Raw genomic sequence first — 19,337 nt, 5'->3', positions numbered from 1 at the left:
GTGAGCCTGGATGCTAAGGATTCCCTACTTGTGAGAATAGGCAAGCCTGATTGTCCTTGGAGACAGCAAAGATACTCACCTGTAGCAGGTATTCTCCAAGGACAGCTGGCTTCTTATTCTCACAATCCCACCCACTGCCCCTTGGAGTTGTCTCCTTGCATATTTTTATTTGGTTTTGTTTTAGTATTAAACTGAGAGATTCGCGTTCACATGGCAGGCGGGAAAGCACTCGCGCATGTGTGGTGGAGCTCAGTTCATGCTCTTCAAAACTCTAGTTTTTTCTATGACATAAATGCCAGACCAGGCGATGCAGATTGGCGTCTACCCGCTTGTGAGAATAAGAAGCCTGCTGTTCTCGGAGAATACCTGCTACAGATAAGTATCTTCGCTTTTCAGTGCAGCCAACATGCAAGAGGTTACAGAGATCTAAAGAAGACAACACGATAGCTTGAACTAGTAGGTCCTGCATCAGTTTAATTATGGTGAATTGAAGACTAAAGATAACAACTGCCTTTAGTTATTTTTGCCATAGGATCCTGAGGAGTGAGCTGAATGCAGCACCAACCTGATATAAGGGGAATAAAGTTTGCTTTTGAACTTTTTTCTGTCTCCATTTGCTGGCAGAGAGACATAACTCGCTCAACTGGACTAGTCTGGAAGCACTAATGGAAAGGGAATTAACAGGTTCTTTTGCTCAGCTTTTTATACACTTTTTCACCTTTGCATACTGTCTGCTTACTGAATCAAGAGATAACCTTTTAACATGAATTAAATATGAGTTTTTTAAACACGAGTTAGTTTATGTACGTTAATTTTTTTTTTGCATGTTTTGCTTCTGTTTTATTACATTGCCCTTTAAATTAGCAATTTTCTAACAGATTGCTGTTTTTATCTTAACACAGAGCAAAAACAGTACCTTAGCTGTTTGTGATCTGACATGTCTGCATATTGTTTCTGTGGTGTTCCAAAAGAAATGAATCTAAACAGATTCTCACAATTTGTCCCAACCTATTGGTAACACCTTCTCCCCTTTTCCTAAATGTTACAAAGTATGGTCATTTTAGATGGAAAAATATCCCATAATGTCCTTAGGCCAGTTGTGCCTTACAGATTCTTCTCCCATCAGTTGAATGAGTACAGATCTGATTATAGGAATATGAGTCAGCTGAGCATGCGTGGGAGGTTGATAAAAATACAAATTTGCATTTGAAATTATCTTGCTGCTTCTGATACTCTCTCTCTTTGACAGTCTTATATGGAAACAGACATGTTTTCAACCAATGAATTTGTTTTTATCTCTGAGAAATATTCACAAAATGTAAGAAATACCTTAAATATTTTCACATAAATCCAATCTAAGACAAACATCTATAAATAGTGATTTTGCTGATCCCTAAGGATCCTGTAGAACAGTGTTGCTCCTTGCTTATAAAAATGACTATACAGAAATGAGACCTACTAATTGCCTCTTTGTGTGCCTGTTTCTGTAAGTATACCCTAATGTGTGATAGCATACACTTTGCAGATGGGTGTTTACATAGGCACAGTTTGGGCAGTACCTGAGTATATTATAGAGTATTTTGATTTATACACTGTATGGCTGATGTAAGTGCTTGCGCCTAAAAATATATTCTTTCGCCTATTATGCTAGTATTCTATCAAGAAAAGTAGGTACCTATTTTTCTTTGCAGAATAGGTTCTAAAAATAGGTGCCCTCTTACAGAATTGCCCTCCACATGACTGTAATTAGTGATTGCTGCCCTTAAATGAAGTAAAGGCAGCAGCTGTGTTCATGTTGGCATTTCCTTAACTCTGTCTCATTGCAGCCGTCCTGACCGCCTCCGTGACATTGCAGACCGTTTCAGTGTAGATCATGATGCCGTGCTAGATAATGTGTTGTATGCACGAGCGTACACAAGTAAGATACTCCCAGAGATATGTCCCCAGAATAGCTTTGCACTATGGGCACTTATGTTTGGCAACACTGTCCCATTCTCTGCATTCTTTGAAATGCATATCAGTGAAGATGGGGGAAACCAGGAAGTGCCAATGTAAAATTCTGAAAACCTTAAAGTTTGTATTTTGTGGCATGAGCTCTGCAACGTTAAAAACTCTGATACAAATTATAAAGGACATCTGTCACAGACAGCTGCACTAGTTGCTGACTGATGTGGACTGGCAGTGGTGTCAGGGTCACACCTGCATGCAACAGTTTGAAGCTGTTGTGGATGATGTCATTTGTGGCACTTGTTTTCTCCAAGGACAAGCAGGACTATGAATCCACACTCATGGGTGGCGTAACCACCCAAGCCCAGCATGGGAAACAATACCCCAGCTACTTTTTCTAGAAGCATTTGGGCCATCTCAGTGTGCACCCACACCCATTCCCACTTGCCACAGTCACGCAGGACCTCCTCAGTCTAATTTTTAATGTGGAATCGATCAAACCCATTTTATCATTACAGTTGCCTCAGTGCTTCAAAACTTATTTTTGATAAAAATGTGTAAGTCCTGCCGCTGTCGCTTGGTCTTTCATGCCTACCTGATAGTTCCTTAGACTTTTTGCCAGGATTTAGGTGTTTTGTTTTCCTTTATCCACATCAGCTTAGTGCAGGACACTTTTGGCCTTGAGCCACGGCCAGGATTTTTGTCACCATTAAGTCGTCTGATTTCATTGTGGCTATTTTTCTGGATAATATGTACCAAAAGAAGACTCCAATAGGTGTTCCCAGTGCTACAGGACCATATCTATTACAAATACCCATTTATAATGCCTGCAATGCCAACCATGATCCCTGTCATTGTATTTTCTGTTCACAAATGTTAAAGCAAAGGATCTGTGGTAGAGAATAACAGAGAGAAAAACTATATGGTCATAAGACCAATCCATCTGCATTGGAAACATTGGTTTACATGGATCTAGGAGCTGCACTGGAGCCTACTAAAACCCATAGAAAGTCAATGCAGCTTTTAATTTCTTTTGACCCAAACAGAATGGAGGCTGTCATTGGCAAACACACTTTCCAATTGGCTAGCAGACTACATTTCCTTCACTTATACCCAGCGGCTCGTAATGTCCGCGCTATGGCTATGTCAGCACACTTAAGATCAGCCTCCTTTGAGATTTGCAGAGCTGCAACATGGACATCTGTCCACACATTCACATCCCACTACTGTCTAGAACAGGAGTCCTAACATGACTAGCTAGGGAGTATCATGAGTGAGGATTCATAGTCCTGTTTGTACTCAAAGAAAACAAAGTTACTTAACTGTAGCAAGTGTTGTCCAAGGACAGCATGACTTGAATCCTTACAACCCTCCCACCTCCCCATGAGTTGTGTTCCTTTAGCTAGTAACAGACTAAGAATGTACCACATGACAGCAGCAGGTGGGAATGGTTGCTCATGCATGGTGAGATGGCTCAAACACTTCTATAAAAAGTTATTGAGATACTGTTTTCCACTCTGAGCTCTGTTGGTGACATCACCTAGGAATGAGAATTTAAGTCCTACTGCCCTTACAGAACATCTGCTACAGGTAAGTAACTTTGTTTTTTTCCATTATACCCAACTGGGGAGTCATTTCAACTTGTCCAATTTTTTTGTTGGACTGAGCTGAAATGCTGGTTTGAAATGGCCGCCTACAACAGACAAAACAGAATTCAAAACTCAGGATAGTGATTGGATATTTGCTGCTTCATTTTTCTTTTATTATTTTTAGGCTCATTTCACACAAATGATAGCACCCGTTGGGTAGGTTCCATCTTTTCATCTGTATGCACAGGTTTGTTTATACTTGTTCAAACAAATCTATGCATTCCCAGAAAGAGTCGATGGCAGATAAATCAGGCTCTTCCACTCCAAGAGGTGTGACTGTGCCACTGCAGAAGTTGGAGTCCCTATCTTTAATGAGCAAGCGAGGACTCTAACCCCCCCTGGCAGAAGACATGGTAGGCCTTGACCATGCCAAAATGTCTGCAAGCAATAGGAAGGAAGGGCCACTGCCGCAGGACTGAAACCACAGTAATGGGAAAGGCTTCTACTAATCCCACAGCTTCTGTCTTGGCAGCTGCAGCACCCCTTCCTTTCTGTTGCTAGCAGGCACTGGCTGGTATCACCACCAGCTAATATTCCTCCTTTTAAGTACGAAAAAGGTCAGAAGCTGCTGCAGATGGTGGGGGGGGGGGGGGGGTTATTGGGAATGAAGGGAGAGTGAAACAGAGGGAGGAAAGGGGAATGAACGGAAGGGAATAAAGAGTAAATGAGGGATGGAAGAGTATATTAGATTGTAAGCCCTCTGGTCACAAGGAACTACCTAGTGTATTCTACTACTACTACTATTTAGCATTTATATAGCATTCCAATATAATTCACCATGATCTATTACTGAAAAGGCATAAGCTAAATACAAAGAATGTGTGGAGGGGGGGAAGGAATGGAAGAAGGGCAGGGGGCTAGAGGTCAGAGAGTGAAAGGGTGAGAGGGGAAGGATGTGAGTGCTTAAGGTTGACAGAGGCCAGAATGCCTATATTCCAAGGGGCACACCCCATGTACACTCACATTACACATTAGAGAGTTGCATGAGGACAGAAATCTAACCTGTCCCCGCTGCAAGTAATCTCCATCCCGTCCCACCCAGCCCCTGCCGCACTCCACCACAGTCACCTTGCCCTCTCCCACCCCAGGAGATCTGCACAAAATAAAATATTTATTTTTATTATTTTGACTTAGCAAAACCACTTGTCCCTGAAACATGCTCAAAACAGAATAATCCATTTGTACAAAACAGATGAGGTGAAGATGTGATTCCATGTACCCCAATGAGAGTTTAATTTTACTTCCAGTCTTTATAACACCAGGCTTCTCAAGGCAGATTACAGTGAACCCATCAGTAAACAGGATATCCTCACTGAAATTTGTATTGTACAGAACAGTGTAAAAGAGCACAACAATATAGTCTTTAGTGCTGTTTCCACCAGCTACAATAATTTTTGAAGCTGTTTTAGTGATATTCAGTTTTGATTTCATAATATTTATATCTATATATGGGAAGCTTTCACATAAGTTAAAAGCTGTCAAACAAGTAAAAAAATAAAATATTTTGTCCTGCATCTTTTAAGGCACTGCTTATCCAACTGGAACAGCTTTTGACTTTTCACAGATGGACCATGCATAAACAGTCTGTTATTTCTAATCTTTTGCTATTGTTATAAATAACATTTGCTATTGTTTTAGGTGAACCAGTGTGACAACAATCTCCACCTACTTGTTTCAACCCATATAATAGGCTAGATAGCCTTCTCCTGTTCTCAATCTAACTCCTTGCCCCTTACCAATCTTTTTTTCCCTCTCACACTCACCCTTTTTACAGCTTCCATCCACCTCCTCTCTAGCCCTGGGTACCCTCCCCACACATACCTCAAGGAGCCCAGGTGGTCTAGTAGATTCTTCAGGGCAGGAAAGATCCCCACTCTTTCCTGCTGCATATCCTCATCTCGCTGCTGCTGCTTTTTTAAAATGGCTGCTGATACTTCAAGTGGTGGACTTGCAAGACTTCCGCGGAAGTCTCAGCAGCCATTTTAAAAAAGTGGTGGCAGTGAGATGAGGATCAGCAGCAGTGGGCAGAAAAGAGTGGGGATCTTTCCTGCCCCTAGGAAGCCACTAGACCACCAAGCTGCCTTGAGATATGTGGGGGAGGATACCCTGTGGCTCGAGGGAGGGAAAGAAAGGTTGGTTCGCTGTACAGCTCCGAGGGAACCCTGCAAGACCTGGGTCCATCCCCGCGGACCTGGGTCTATCCCTGTGGGATTCCTGCTGTCCCCGTTCCCGTGTAGCTGTTACACATCCCTCATGGTACACAAACACAAACCCCACTACCCATGACATACACCTATTCCCCACCATACACACTCAAGATAGACACATATATGCACATAATCAGCCCCTGTCATCCTAACAAGACAAACTTTACCATGTTTCCTTCCACCAGGTCTCCCATGAGTTTGTAAACGGAGGAAGGGGAAGTACACTATTTTGTCCACACTGTAAATGTGCTCTTTTCTACTAGTCTTGCATATCAAAACTTTTCTCTGTGTGAATGAGGAGGTCTAAATATCACTTCACAACTAATTCACCAGCTTCAGACATGTAGTAGACCTATTGACTAAAAACATGGATATTCTGTTTAGATCATAAGTTTACCATCACTACTACTTAGTTGTTATTTCTACAGCAGTTCTAGGTTCTTACAGCATTGTACAGGTACACATAACACAGTCCCTTTTATGTGGAACTTGTAGGCTACTTAAGACAGAGCCAAGACACATAAAAAGCCGCACTAAATATGTTTGTTACATTGAATACAGATTGTTTCAACTCAGTGATTCTTAAACCAGGCCTCTGGATACACCCAGTCAGTGAGAGTTTCAGGATATATAAGATCAATAATATGTCAGAGATTAGGGAGGGAGGTTTTGGCTACATGATTTTTTTGTTATCTGAATGTTGGATGTGCCTACGTTTGTTGTAATTCTTTACTCATCAATAAAGATAAATACGTGATGATAAAATAATTCTCCGAGGACAAGCAGGCTGCTTGTTCTCACAAATGGGTGACGTCCATGGCAGCCCCTCCGATCAGAGATCTTCACTAGCAACAGCATTTGCTAGACCTCGCGTGCGCACGCACACTGCGCATGTGCGACCGTCTTCCCGCCCGAACACGCTCGTGTTCGTCAGTCTTTTTTCCGCGGCTCAGGACAGCTGTTTTTCGGTCGGTCTGTGCCCCAAGGAGACCCCTCGCGTCTTTTCGCCGCATTCTTCCGTTCGGAAGTGTCCGGTTTTTCTCTTTTTCCGTCGTGTCTCTCTTCGTATATAAAAAAAAATACAAACTTCCTTTACATCGAGTTTTTTCCCGTAAGTTTCCTTTCGTTGTCGGGCGCAGTCTTTTTCGCCGCCCGTACGGGTTTTTTCTAAATTTTTTGGTGCCTTTAGCCATCATTGCGAATTTTGACTTCACCGGCGTGATTTTTCCACCCATGTCCTCGAAGCCTGCCAGCGGCTTCAAAAAGTGCACCCAGTGCAGCCGGACTATCTCCCTCACTGACAGGCACGTTTCGTGCCTTCAGTGTCTGGGGGCCGGGCATCGCCCCCAGGCCTGTAATCTCTGCCTTCTCTTGAAGAAGCGGACTCAGGCAGCGAGATTGGCCCAGTGTAATCTGTTGTTCAGTTCCTCTTCTGGTGCTTCAATATCTTCGGTACCGAGGTCATTGCCCGGTGCGTCGACGTCTGCGGTACCCAGCTCTTCTGTCGGTGATCCAGCGTCTACCATACCGAGGTCATCAGTGGTATCGATGTCGTCAGAGGGTGCTTCGTCTTCCGGAGCACAGGTGAGGGCTGTCCATTTCCCTGCTGGTGGCGGTGAGCCCTCGAGTAGGTCTCCGCCTGCCTCGAGGGCTCCTGCGGTACAGGCCCCCCGGGATTGACCTCTTTCGGACCCGGCCCACAGGAGACGTTTGGATTCAACGTCCTCCTCTTCGGTACCGGGTGATGTGCTTCGTGCGAAGGCAAAGAAGCATCGTCATCGGTCACCTTCCAGGCGTGGTACCGAGAGCTCTGGGTCGCCAATGCCACCGGCACCCAAGCGTCGACATCGGGAGGACTGCTCACCCTCCATTCAGGAGGTGTTGATGTGCTCCCCTGTGGACAGCCTAGTACCGCCTCCGCGTCCTGGACAGATTCTGAGCTCGTCACCGGTACCGGACTCCTTGCCGCTTTCGACAGCCACTTTGAACGAGAGCCACAGGGCCATCCTTCCAGGGATCCTGGAAGAGCTGTTGCGCCCTTCTCCGGTACCGGGGGTGCTTGCGCCGCCGGTACCGACGGCTGGGCCCTCGTCCGTGGTGAAGTCTCCCGTACGGCATCGGCGGCCTCCCAGGTGGACTACTCCTCTACCGGCGGCGATGAAGCTTTCTCCATCGATGGACTACCCGACGACATCGATGGAGAAAGCTTCATCGCCGCCGGTACAGGAGTCTTCCTCTCGACGCTCCCATCGTGGACATGTTCCTACGGAGTCGAGGCGGGCACCGCTTCGCACAGAAGTTCACGAACTGGTGTCCGATAATGATGGTGAGGCCTCGTGGGAGGCAGAGGAAGACATCAGATATTTTTCAGATGAGGAGTCTAACGGTCTTCCTTCTGATCCCACTCCCTCTCCTGAAAGACAGCTTTCTCCTCCCGAGAGTCTATCTTTCGCGGCCTTTGTCCGGGAAATGTCTACGGCCATTCCCTTCCCTGTGGTTATGGAGGATGAGCCAAGGGCTGAAATGTTTGAGCTTTTGGACTATCCTTCGCCACCTAAGGAATCGTCCACAGTACCCATGCATCATGTCTTCAAGAAGACATTGCTGGCGAACTGGGCGAAGCCGTTAACTAATCCCCATATTCCCAAGAAGATCGAATACCAGTATAGGATCCATGGGGACCTGGAGTTGATGCGGCCTCAGTTGCCTCACGACTCTGATGTGGTGGATCTGGCCCTTAAGAAGGTCAAGAGTTCTGGGGAGTATGCTTCGGCACCCCCGGGCAAAGACTCTAGAACCTTGGATTCTTTTGGGAGGAAGGCCTACCATTCTTCAATGCTCATTGCCAAAATCCAGTCCTACCAGCTCTACACGAGCATTCATATGCAGAACATTGTGCGGCAGTTGGCGGACTTTGTGGACAAGCTCCCTTCTGAACAAGCCAAGCCTTTTCAGCAGGTGGTCAGGGCAGCTGAAGGCGTGTTGTAAATTCCTGGCCAGGGGTGTTTACGATACTTTTGATGTCGTGTCCAGGGCTGCTGCTCAAGGTGTGGTGATGCGCAGACTCTCATGGCTGCGTGCCTCTGACCTGGAGAATAGGCTCCAGCAGTGGATAGCGGACTCTCCTTGCCGGGGGATAACATTTTTGGAGAAAAAGTCGAACAGGTGGTAGAACAGCTCCACCAGCGGGACTCCGCTTTCGACAAATTCTCCAGCCAGACGCCTTCAGCATCTACCTCAACTGGTAGACGTTTTTATGGGGGAAGGAGGACTGTTACCTATTCTTCTAATAAGTGTAGATACAATCCTTCCTGCTGCCCAGGCCAAACCCCAGCGCGCTCGTTCTCATCAACAGCGTGCGCCTGCACAGGGCCCCTGCAGCTCCCCAGCAAAATCATGGGGCGGGCTTTTGACTGGCTCCAGCAGAGCATAGCCGCAATCACAATGTCTGTGCCGGACGATCTACTGGTCGGGGGGGAGGTTAAAATTTTTTCACCAAAGGTGGCGTCTCATAACCTCTGACCAGTGGGTTCTCCAAATAGTCCGGCTAGGATACGCCCTCAATTTGGTCACAAAGCCTCCAAATTGCCCACCGGGAGCTCAGTCCTTCAGCTTCCAGCACAAGCAGGTACTTGCAGAGGAACTCTCCGCCCTTCTCAGCGCCAATGCGGTCGAGCCCGTGCCACCGGGGCAAGAAGGGCTGGGATTCTATTCCAGGTACTTCCTTGTGGAAAAGAAAACAGGGGGGATGCGTCCCATCCTAGACCTAAGGGCCCTGAACAAATGTCTGGTTCAAGAAAAGTTCAGGATGCTTTCGCTGGGCACCCTTCTTCCCATGATTCAGGAAAACGATTGGCTATGCTCTCTGGACTTAAAGGATGCTTACACGCATATTCCGATACTGCCAGCTCACAGACAGTATCTTCGATTACGGCTGGGAACACGACACTTTCAGTATTGCGTGCTACCCTTTGATCTCGCCTCCGCGCCCAGGGTGTTCACAAAATGCCTGGCTGTCATAGTGGCGTCTCTACGCAGACTGGGAGTGCACGTGTTCCCTTACCTTGACGATTGGCTGGTGAAGGACACCTCAGAGGCAGGAGCCCTACAGTCCATGCAGATGACTATTCGACTCCTGGAGCTGCTAGGGTTTGTGATAAATTATCCAAAGTCCCACCTTCTTCCAGTTCAAAAACTCGAATTTATAGGAGCTCTGCTGGATTCTCAGACAGCTCGTGCCTAACTCCCGGAAACGAGGGCCGACAATCTTCAGTCCCTCGTTTCCTGGGTACGGGCGTCTCAGCAGATCACAGCTCGGCAGATGTTGAGATTGCTCAGCCACATGGCCTCCACAGTTCATGTGACTCCCATGGCCCATCTTCACATGAGATCTGCTCAATGGACCCTAGCTTCCCAGTGGTACCAAGCTACTGGGGATCTAGAGGATGTAGTCCAGCTGTCCACCAGTTTTCTTCAATCCCTGCAGTGGTGGACAGTTCAGTCCAATTTGTCTCTGGGACGTCCCTTCTAAACTCAGCCGCAAAAAGTGCTGACGACGGATGCGTCTGTCCTGGGATGGGGAGCTCATGTCGATGGGCTTCACACCCAAGGGAGTTGGTCCCTCCAGGAATAAGGTCTACAGATCAATCTCCTGGAGTTACGAGCGGTCTGGAACGCTGTAAGGGCTTTTAGGGATCTGCTGTCCCATCAAATTATTCAAATTCAGACAGACAACCAGCTTGCCATGTATTACATCAACAAGCAGGGGGGCTCTGGATCTCGCCCTCTGTGTCAGGAGGCCGTCAGAATGTGGCTTTGGGCTCGCCGATACGGCATGTGTCTTCAGGCCACATATCTGGCAGGCGTAAACAACAGTCTGGCCGACAGATTGAGCAGGATCATGCAACCTCACGAGTGGTCCCTCAATTCCAAGGTGGTACACGAGATCTTCCAAGCGTGGGGCACCCCTTTGGTGGATCTCTTTGCTACATAAGTACATAAGTACATAAGTAGTGCCATACTGGGAAAGACCAAAGGTCCATCTAGCCCAGCATCCTGTCACCGACAGTGGCCAATCCAGGTCAAGGGCACCTGGCACGCTCCCCAAACGTAAAAACATTCCAGACAAGTTATACCTAAAAATGAGGAATTTTTCCAGTCCATTTAATAGCGGTCTATGGACTTGTCCTTTAGGAATCTATCTAACCCCTTTTTAAACTCCGTCAAGCTAACCGCCCGTACCACGTTCTCCGGCAATGAATTCCAGAGTCTAATTACACGTTGGGTGAAGAAAAATTTTCTCCGATTCGTTTTAAATTTACCACACTGTAGCTTCAACTCATGCCCTCTAGTCCTAGTATTTTTGGATAGCGTGAACAGTCGCTTCACATCCACCCGATCCATTCCACTCATTATTTTATACACTTCTATCATATCTCCCCTCAGCCGTCTCTTCTCCAAGCTGAAAAGCCCTAGCCTTCTCAGCCTCTCTTCATAGGAAAGTCGTCCCATCCCCACTATCATTTTCGTCGCCCTTCGCTGTACCTTTTCCAATTCTACTATATCTTTTTTGAGATACGGAGACCAGTACTGAACACAATACTCCAGGTGCGGTCGCACCATGGAGCGATACAACGGCATTATAACATCCGCACACCTGGACTCCATACCCTTCTTAATAACACCCAACATTCTATTCGCTTTCCTAGCCGCAGCAGCACACTGAGCAGAAGGTTTCAGCGTATCATCGACGACGACACCCAGATCCCTTTCTTGATCCGTAACTCCTAACGCGGAACCTTGCAAGACGTAGCTATAATTCGGGTTCCTCTTACCCACATGCATCACTTTGCACTTGTCAACATTGAACTTCATCTGCCACTTGCACGCCCATTCTCCCAGTCTCGCAAGGTCCTCCTGTAATCGTTCACATTCCTCCTGCGACTTGACGACCCTGAATAATTTTGTGTCATCGGCGAATTTAATTACCTCACTAGTTATTCCCATCTCTAGGTCATTTATAAATACATTAAAAAGCAACGGACCCAGCACAGACCCCTGCGGGACCCCACTAACTACCCTCCTCCACTGAGAATACTGGCCACGCAATCCTACTCTCTGCTTCCTATCTTTCAACCAGTTCTTAATCCATAATAATACCCTACCTCCGATTCCATGACTCTGCAATTTCTTCAGGAGTCTTTCGTGCGGCACTTTGTCAAACGCCTTCTGAAAATCCAGATATACAATATCAACCGGCTCCCCATTGTCCACATGTTTGCTTACCCCCTCAAAAAAATGCATTAGATTGGTGAGGCAAGACTTCCCTTCACTAAATCCGTGCTGACTTTGTCTCATCAGTCCATGTTTTTGTATATGCTCTGCAATTTTATTCTTAATAATAGCCTCCACCATCTTGCCCGGCACCGACGTCAGACTCACCGGTCTATAATTTCCCGGATCTCCTCTGGAACCTTTCTTAAAAATCGGAGTAACATTGGCTACCCTCCAGTCTTCCGGTATTACACTCGATTTTAGGGACAGATTGCATATTTCTAACAGTAGCTCCGCAAGTTCATTTTTTAGTTCTATTAATACTCTGGGATGAATACCATCAGGTCCCGGTGATTTACTACTCTTCAGCTTGCTGAACTGACCCATTACATCCTCCAAGGTTACAGAGAATTTGTTTAGTTTCTCCGACTCCCCCGCTTCAAATATTCTTTCCGGCACCGGTGTCCCCCCCAAATCCTCCTCGGTGAAGACCGAAGCAAAGAATTCATTTAATTTCTCCGCTACGGCTTTGTCCTCCTTGATCGCCCCTTTAACACCATTTTCGTCCAGCGGCCCAACCGACTCTTTGGCCGGTTTCCTGCTTTTAATGTATCTAAAAAAGTTTTTACTATGTATTTTTGCTTCCAACGCTAATTTCTTCTCAAAGTCCTTTTTTGCCCTCCTTATCTCCGCTTTGCATTTGGCTTGGCATTCCTTATGATCTATCCTGTTACTTTCAGTTGGTTCTCTTCTCCACTTTCTGAAGGATTGTTTTTTGGCTCTAATGATTTCCTTTATCTTACTGTTTAGCCACGCCGGCTGACGTTTAGTCTTTTTTCCCTTTTTTCTAATACGTGGAATATATTTGTCCTGAACCTCCAGGATGGTGTTTTTAAACAGCATCCACGCCTGATGCAAGTTTTTTACTCTGCGAGCTGCTCCTTTCAGTCTTTTTTTCACCATTTTTCTCATTTTGTCGTAATCACCTTTTCTATAGTTAAACGCTAGCGTACTTGATTTCCTAGTTTCACTTCCTTCAATGCCAATATCAAAACCGATCATATTATGATCACTGTTATCAAGCGGCCCTCGTATCGTTACCCCCTGCACTAGATCATGAGCACCACTAAGGACTAAGTCTAGTATTTTTCCTTCTCTTGTCGGCTCCTGAACTAGCTGTTCCATGAAGCTGTCCTTGATTTCATCAAGAAATCTTATGTCCCTTGCGTGTACAGATGTTACATTACCCCAGTCTATATGCGGGTAATTGAAATCCCCCATTATTATTGTGTTGCCCAGTTTGTTTGCGTCCCTGATTTCCTTTAACATTTCCGCATCCGTCTGTTCGTCCTGGCCAGGCGGACGGTAGTACACTCCTATCACTATCCTTTTCCCCTTTGCACATGGAATTTCAATCCACAGTGATTCCAAGGAGTGTTTTGCTTCCTGCAGAATTTTCAATCTATTTGATTCCAGGCTCTCGTTAATATACAATGCTACCCCTCCACCAATCCGATTCACCCTATCACTACGATATAATTTGTACCCCGGTATGACAGTGTCCCACTGGTTATCCTCCTTCCACCAGGTCTCAGAGATGCCTATTATATCTAATTTTTCATTTAGTGCAATATATTCTAACTCCCCCATCTTATTTCTTAGGCTCCTGGCATTCGCATATAGACATTTCAAACTATGTTTGTTGTTCCTAAGTACATCATGCTTAGTACTTGACAGTATTAATTGGCAATCTTTTGTCTGATTTTTATTGTTATTTAAAGATACCCGATCTACTACAATCTCTTTTGCAACCTCACTATCAGGATACTCTATCTTCCCTGTTATGGTGATATCTTTGAAAGATACCTTATCCCGAACCATGCTCTTTTGAGCGACTGTCGGCCTTCCCCCCTTCCTACCCGAGCCAACCACAAGGTCCCTCAGTTCTGTTCCAGACTTGAGGCCCACGGCAGACTAGCGTCGGATGCCTTTCTCCTGGATTTGGGGGGAAGGCTTCTTATATGCTTATCCTCCCATACCTTTGGTGGGGAAGACTTTGCTGAAACTCAGGCAAGACCGAGGCACGATGATTCTGATCGCTTCTTTCTGGCCGCATCAGATCTGGTTCCCTCTCCTTCTGGAGTTGTCCTCCGAAGAACCGTGGAGATTGGAGTGTTTTCCAACCCTCATTACTCAGAATGAGGGTGCGCTTCTGCATCCCAACCTCCAGTCCCTGGCTCTCACGGCCTGGATATTGAGAGCGTAGATTTTGCCTCCTTGGGAGTTACTTCTTTCTATGGCGGAGGTTTGCCGTCTGGTGTGACAGCAAGGCCCTAGATCCTCGCTCTTGTCCTACACAGACCCTGCTTGAATACCTTCTGCACTTGTCAGAGTCTGGTCTTAAGACCAACTCTGTAAGAGTTCATCTTAGTGCGATTAGTGCATACCATTACCGTGTGGAAGGTAAGCCTATCTCTGGACAGCATTTAGTTGTTCGCTTCATGAGAGGTTTGCTTTTGTCAAAGCCCCCTGTCAAACCTCCTACAGTGTCATGGGATCTCAATGTCGTTCTCACCCAGCTGATGAAACCTCCTTTTGAGCCACTGAATTCATGCCATCTGAAGTACTTGACCTGGAAGGTCATTTTCTTGGTGGCTGTTACTTCAGCTCGCAGAGTCAGTGAGCTTCAAGCCTTGGTAGCTCATGCTCCTTATACCAAATTTCATCATAACAGAGTAGTCCTCCGTACTCACCCTAGGTTCTTGCCGAAGGTGGTGTCTGAGTTCCATCTGAACCAATCAATTGTCTTGCCAACATTCTTTCCCTGTCCTCATACCCACCCTGTTGAACGTCAGCTACACACATTGGACTGCAAACGAGCATTGGCCTTCTATCTGGAGCGGACACAGCCCCACAGACAGTCCGCCCAATTGTTTGTTTCTTTTGATCCCAACAGAAGGGGAGTGGCTGTCGGGAAACGCACCATATTCAATTGGCCTGCAGATTGCATTTCCTTCACTTACGCCCAGATTGGGCTGACTCTTGAGGGTCATGTCACGGCTCATAGTGTTCGAGCCATGGCAGCGTCAGTGGCCCACTTGAAGTCAGCCACTATTGAAGAGATTTGCAAGGCTGCGACGTGGTCATCCATCCACACATTCACATCTCATTACTTCCTTCAGCAGGATACCCGACGCGACAGTCTGTTCGGGCAGTCAGTGCTGCAGAATCTGTTAGGGGGTTTAGAATCCAACTCCACCCCCCTAGGCCCATTTTCATTCTGTTCCAGGCTGCACTCTCAGTTAGTTGGTTAAGTTTAGGTCAATCTCAGTTATGTCCTCGCCGTTGCGAGGCCCAATTGACCCTGTTTGTTGTTTTGAGTGAGCCTGGGGGCTAGGGATTACCCCATTCGTGAGAACAAGCAGCCTGCTTGTCCTCAGAGAATGCGAATGCTACATACCTGTAGAAGGTCCGAGGACAGCAGGCTGATTGTTCTCACAAACCCGCCCGTCTCCCCTTTGGAGTTGTGTCTTCCCTTGTCTTTGTCTTGGCTATGTATTGGACTGACGGACACGAGCCGGTTCGGGCGGGAAGACGGTCGCGCATGCGCAGTGTGATTGCGCACGCGAGGGCTAGCAAACGCTGTTGCTAATGAAGATCTCCGATCGGAGGGGCTGCCATGGACGTCACCCATTCGTGAGAACAATCAGCCTGCTGTCTTCGGAGAATACCTTCTACAGGTATGTAGCAATCGCTTAATAATAATATGTCAGAGATGGATTTAAATGCACTGTCATTATGTGCAAATTCAATTTATGCATATCTGTTGTGCCTGGGTGTATGCCAGAAACTGTGTTCAGGACCACTGCTTTGTCGTGTGGCTTTGCCCAGCATCCATGCATCTAATATTTGCCCTTAAACTTCTGTTTCCTTCTTTTCTGTTCCACACATTGACTGTTATACTCTTCCCTAGGTGAACACCAGATGGAGATGTTGGATTATGTAGCTGCTAAATTCCATGAAGAAGCAGGGATTTTCAAACTCTTGGTAGATACTTTACAACTTTTATACCACATCTCTATGGATGTTAATTTAATTAACTTTAATGTATACCTCTTTCAATCTGGTTCTGCACAACATACTTCATTTGACTCTTTCCTAGCTCTTCTCAAACTTATGCGCCAATGATCAAAGGTAAGTGCGGGAGCTAGAGGCTTCTAGCCACCCGCATTTATCAGCGCACATTGACCAGAGGGGTCTGGTGCAGCAAACAATGCCCAAGCCACGAAATACTGCAGAACTTGTTTGAATGATATTTAAATGAGCTCTGCAGTATTCTGCCCATATGATGAGAGCACAGTGCTCTGATCATATGGATGGAATACCACCTTAACCCTACACAGCTTAGAGCTGGCATTAGGATTAAAGCTCCTCTCCTTTCTTCCTTCCCCTCCTCCCCTGACCAAGCCAGGCAGCCTGGGATGTCACTGTCAGTCCTGGGTGTCTGGTGGATACCTACCCCCCCTCACACAAGAAGCCAGAGGTCAAGTGGACTTCCAGCCCCCCCCCCCCCATACAAGTTTCCCTTGTGGCCCAGTGGCTTTCTCCCTTCTTCCCAGCCCCCTACCCCTGACACAAAGGAACAGGGGGACTGGAGGTACAGTGGACCTGTAGCCCTCCTAAACCTTCCACCCACTGGACTTAGGGGGCTGGAGGTCCAATGGATTTCCAGCCCCCAACCCCCCCCCCCCCCCCCCGACACAAGGGGATAGAGGGCTGGAGGTCCTGTGATCCTCTATCCCCCCATATCCCTCCCAACACCAAAAAAACTGTCCCTGGTGGCCCAGTGGGCAACCATACCCCCACCCGCCCTGGTAGCCTAGTGCCCCCAAACCCCCCTTACCTTGAGAAGGGAGGAGGAGTTAGCACTCCCCTCCTCCTGGGGTGCCGCATTCAAAATAGTGGGGAATTTGATCATCAGCTCCTTAGTGGTAATTTTCACACAGATTACTTTTTATCTGGATTGGACTACCTTGTATGTGGTCCTTAGCACCTTCCTTTCCTGGTAAATTTCTTGCTTGACTTTTTGTGTGGTGAGTTTTCTTTTTATTCATAGACTATTGTACATTAAGGAGATAATTCTATAAGTGAGCACCTCCTTAGGCACCCTGAGGCCACATGGTGAAAGCCTATTCTATATTGGCACCTGGGTGCCCAGATGCCATTATAGAATATGAGCATAACCCAGTATCGAGGAGCCTAAAGTCTAGCCATAGACTTGGTGTAACTAAGTGCTCCTAAATGCAAAAGAGCACATGCAGCTTAAGTGGCATGTGTAAGTAGCAGCACCACCCATGTCTCTCCCATGCTCTGCCCATGTGAATGCCTCCTTTGCATTTACATGCATCCTTACAAAATAGTGCTTAAATATTTTGGTGCCACTTATGCACACAAGTGTACATCTACCCATGAGCATGCAGATATTCTGTACATTCACCCACACAAGTGGCACTGAAATGTGGGCACTCCAAAGATTCTATTCTTGGCTTACTCCTTCTCACCCTCAACTTATTCTTTTGTCTTTCAGTCTCTGATATTTATGCAAATTTGAAGCACTACATATTGGGGGTAATTTTATAAAGCTATTTCCTCTTGTTAAGCCTGTTTTACACTCAGAAAAAACATAGTTGCTTACCTGTAATAGGCTTTCTCTGTAAACAGCAGGACCTACAGTTCACAGAAATGGTTATATTACTGAACAGAGCCAAGAGAATCTGCTGTCCCAGAGCTCACAAACCTCTAGGTTTTCTGAGCAGGTGCAGGTGTTCCCATGTTATATTCCATTCTCCTCAGTCAGGAGCCAATGCTCAAACTTACTGGGCTTGTAACATTTCATTTAGACTAGTTTTAGCCCGTTTTGAGCATATGTTATATTGCAACTAATGCACAAAGGTTTTTGACAGTGCTTTTACCATTCACGACCAAAAATGCAATGCAAATTTATAAACACGAGCTCATTACTATGCACAGACGTTTCCATGCAATGCACAGAAGGGAGTGCCTACCTGTAACATTCACATTTTCCCAGCAGGTTTGAGGTTGCATTGCATGTGAAAGGTCAGCTTCTTGATGGAGTGGTTTTCTTGAAATTTTTAATTGTACCTGCACATTTCATGTGCGTGTATTATATGTTTGTTTTCCGCTCAGAACAGTACAGAAAAATGTAATGGAACAACAAAAAAAAAGAAAGAAAGATCCTGATGCACACATATGACATCTGTCTATGATGCATGAGAAAAGTGGTTTGCTTTACGGCAGGATCTCTCGCTATAGACCTTTGCTACAATAAAACTCGTTCTTACAAGTGCGTTTCTCTTGTGCTGTGATAAGTATGTATATCTTGCGTGTCTGTTTTGCACGTGTACCTTGTGCATGCATTCTGCTGCAACTGGAGATATGGATGGAGGTTTCTTCCTGCACTTTCTACAGGAGTATGAAGATGGTGAGCAGAGAAGAGAGGACAATGAGGAAAAGAGGGAGGTATGGCAGCCACTGATAAGACCTTTGGATGTCTGTCTACGATGGCTTATGTATTGCACACGGGTGTCCTTGGAAGATATAGCAGACAAAAAAAATGAAGGATGATTATCATTTGACCAAAATAGCTATATTGGAACTATTATGGGAACATCAGAGCTGATATCAATCCTCCTACATCTCTGTCCCATGTAGTACCGGGGTTGGTGAAGCTGCTGACTCTCCTTGGCACAGGAACCTTACAGCATGTGTTAGGGAGTTCCAGCAGTGTGGACTAGTCTACCATCTCTAGACTTCTGACGCAGGTACTGCAAGCCCTGAAAAATTGTGCCAGGCAATACATCAGGTTCTCAGTGGAGGAAGCCCAACTGCAGGAGTTAAAAAAGGACTTTTTCTGAATTGCTGGTATGCTTGATGTCTTGGGTGCCATTAATCAGTGGCGTAGCTAGGGTAGTTGACACCCGGGGCCGGTCATTTTTTAACACCCCCCCCCCCCCCAATCCAGTACTAGGCATACCGAGAATACAAAACACTCAGGACCTATAGAGCAATTCTACCATACCATAAGCAGTAATTTGTACGAGTCACACAAGGAAAAGGAGAGCATCTTAAACACTACAGTGAGCACTAGAACATCAATTCACCTATTGTAAAACGAAAACAGACAGATTAGTACAGATCGTCGATCCTGCACAGTCAATGCCAACCGAAAGCCATGTCTTTT

At 46.2% G+C, this 19,337-nt stretch overlaps 1 protein-coding gene across 1 annotated transcript in view; it reads left to right on the top strand.

Moving 5' to 3' along the window:
* The window catches only part of DMC1 (DNA meiotic recombinase 1), a 506,546-nt gene that overhangs the window by 297,372 nt on the left and 189,837 nt on the right, over positions 1 to 19,337 (top strand). Inside the window, exons 9-10 of the mRNA XM_030210749.1 lie at positions 1,827 to 1,918; positions 16,050 to 16,123. Coding sequence (XP_030066609.1) covers positions 1,827 to 1,918; positions 16,050 to 16,123 — 166 coding nt within the window. The remainder of the gene's footprint in view (positions 1 to 1,826; positions 1,919 to 16,049; positions 16,124 to 19,337) is intronic.

Source organism: Microcaecilia unicolor, chromosome 1 (genome assembly GCF_901765095.1).
Source record: "Microcaecilia unicolor chromosome 1, aMicUni1.1, whole genome shotgun sequence".
Taxonomy (NCBI): Eukaryota; Metazoa; Chordata; class Amphibia; order Gymnophiona; family Siphonopidae; genus Microcaecilia; species Microcaecilia unicolor.
Note: the sequence above shows the minus strand (reverse complement) of the source record. Positions and strands in the feature narration are given on the sequence as shown.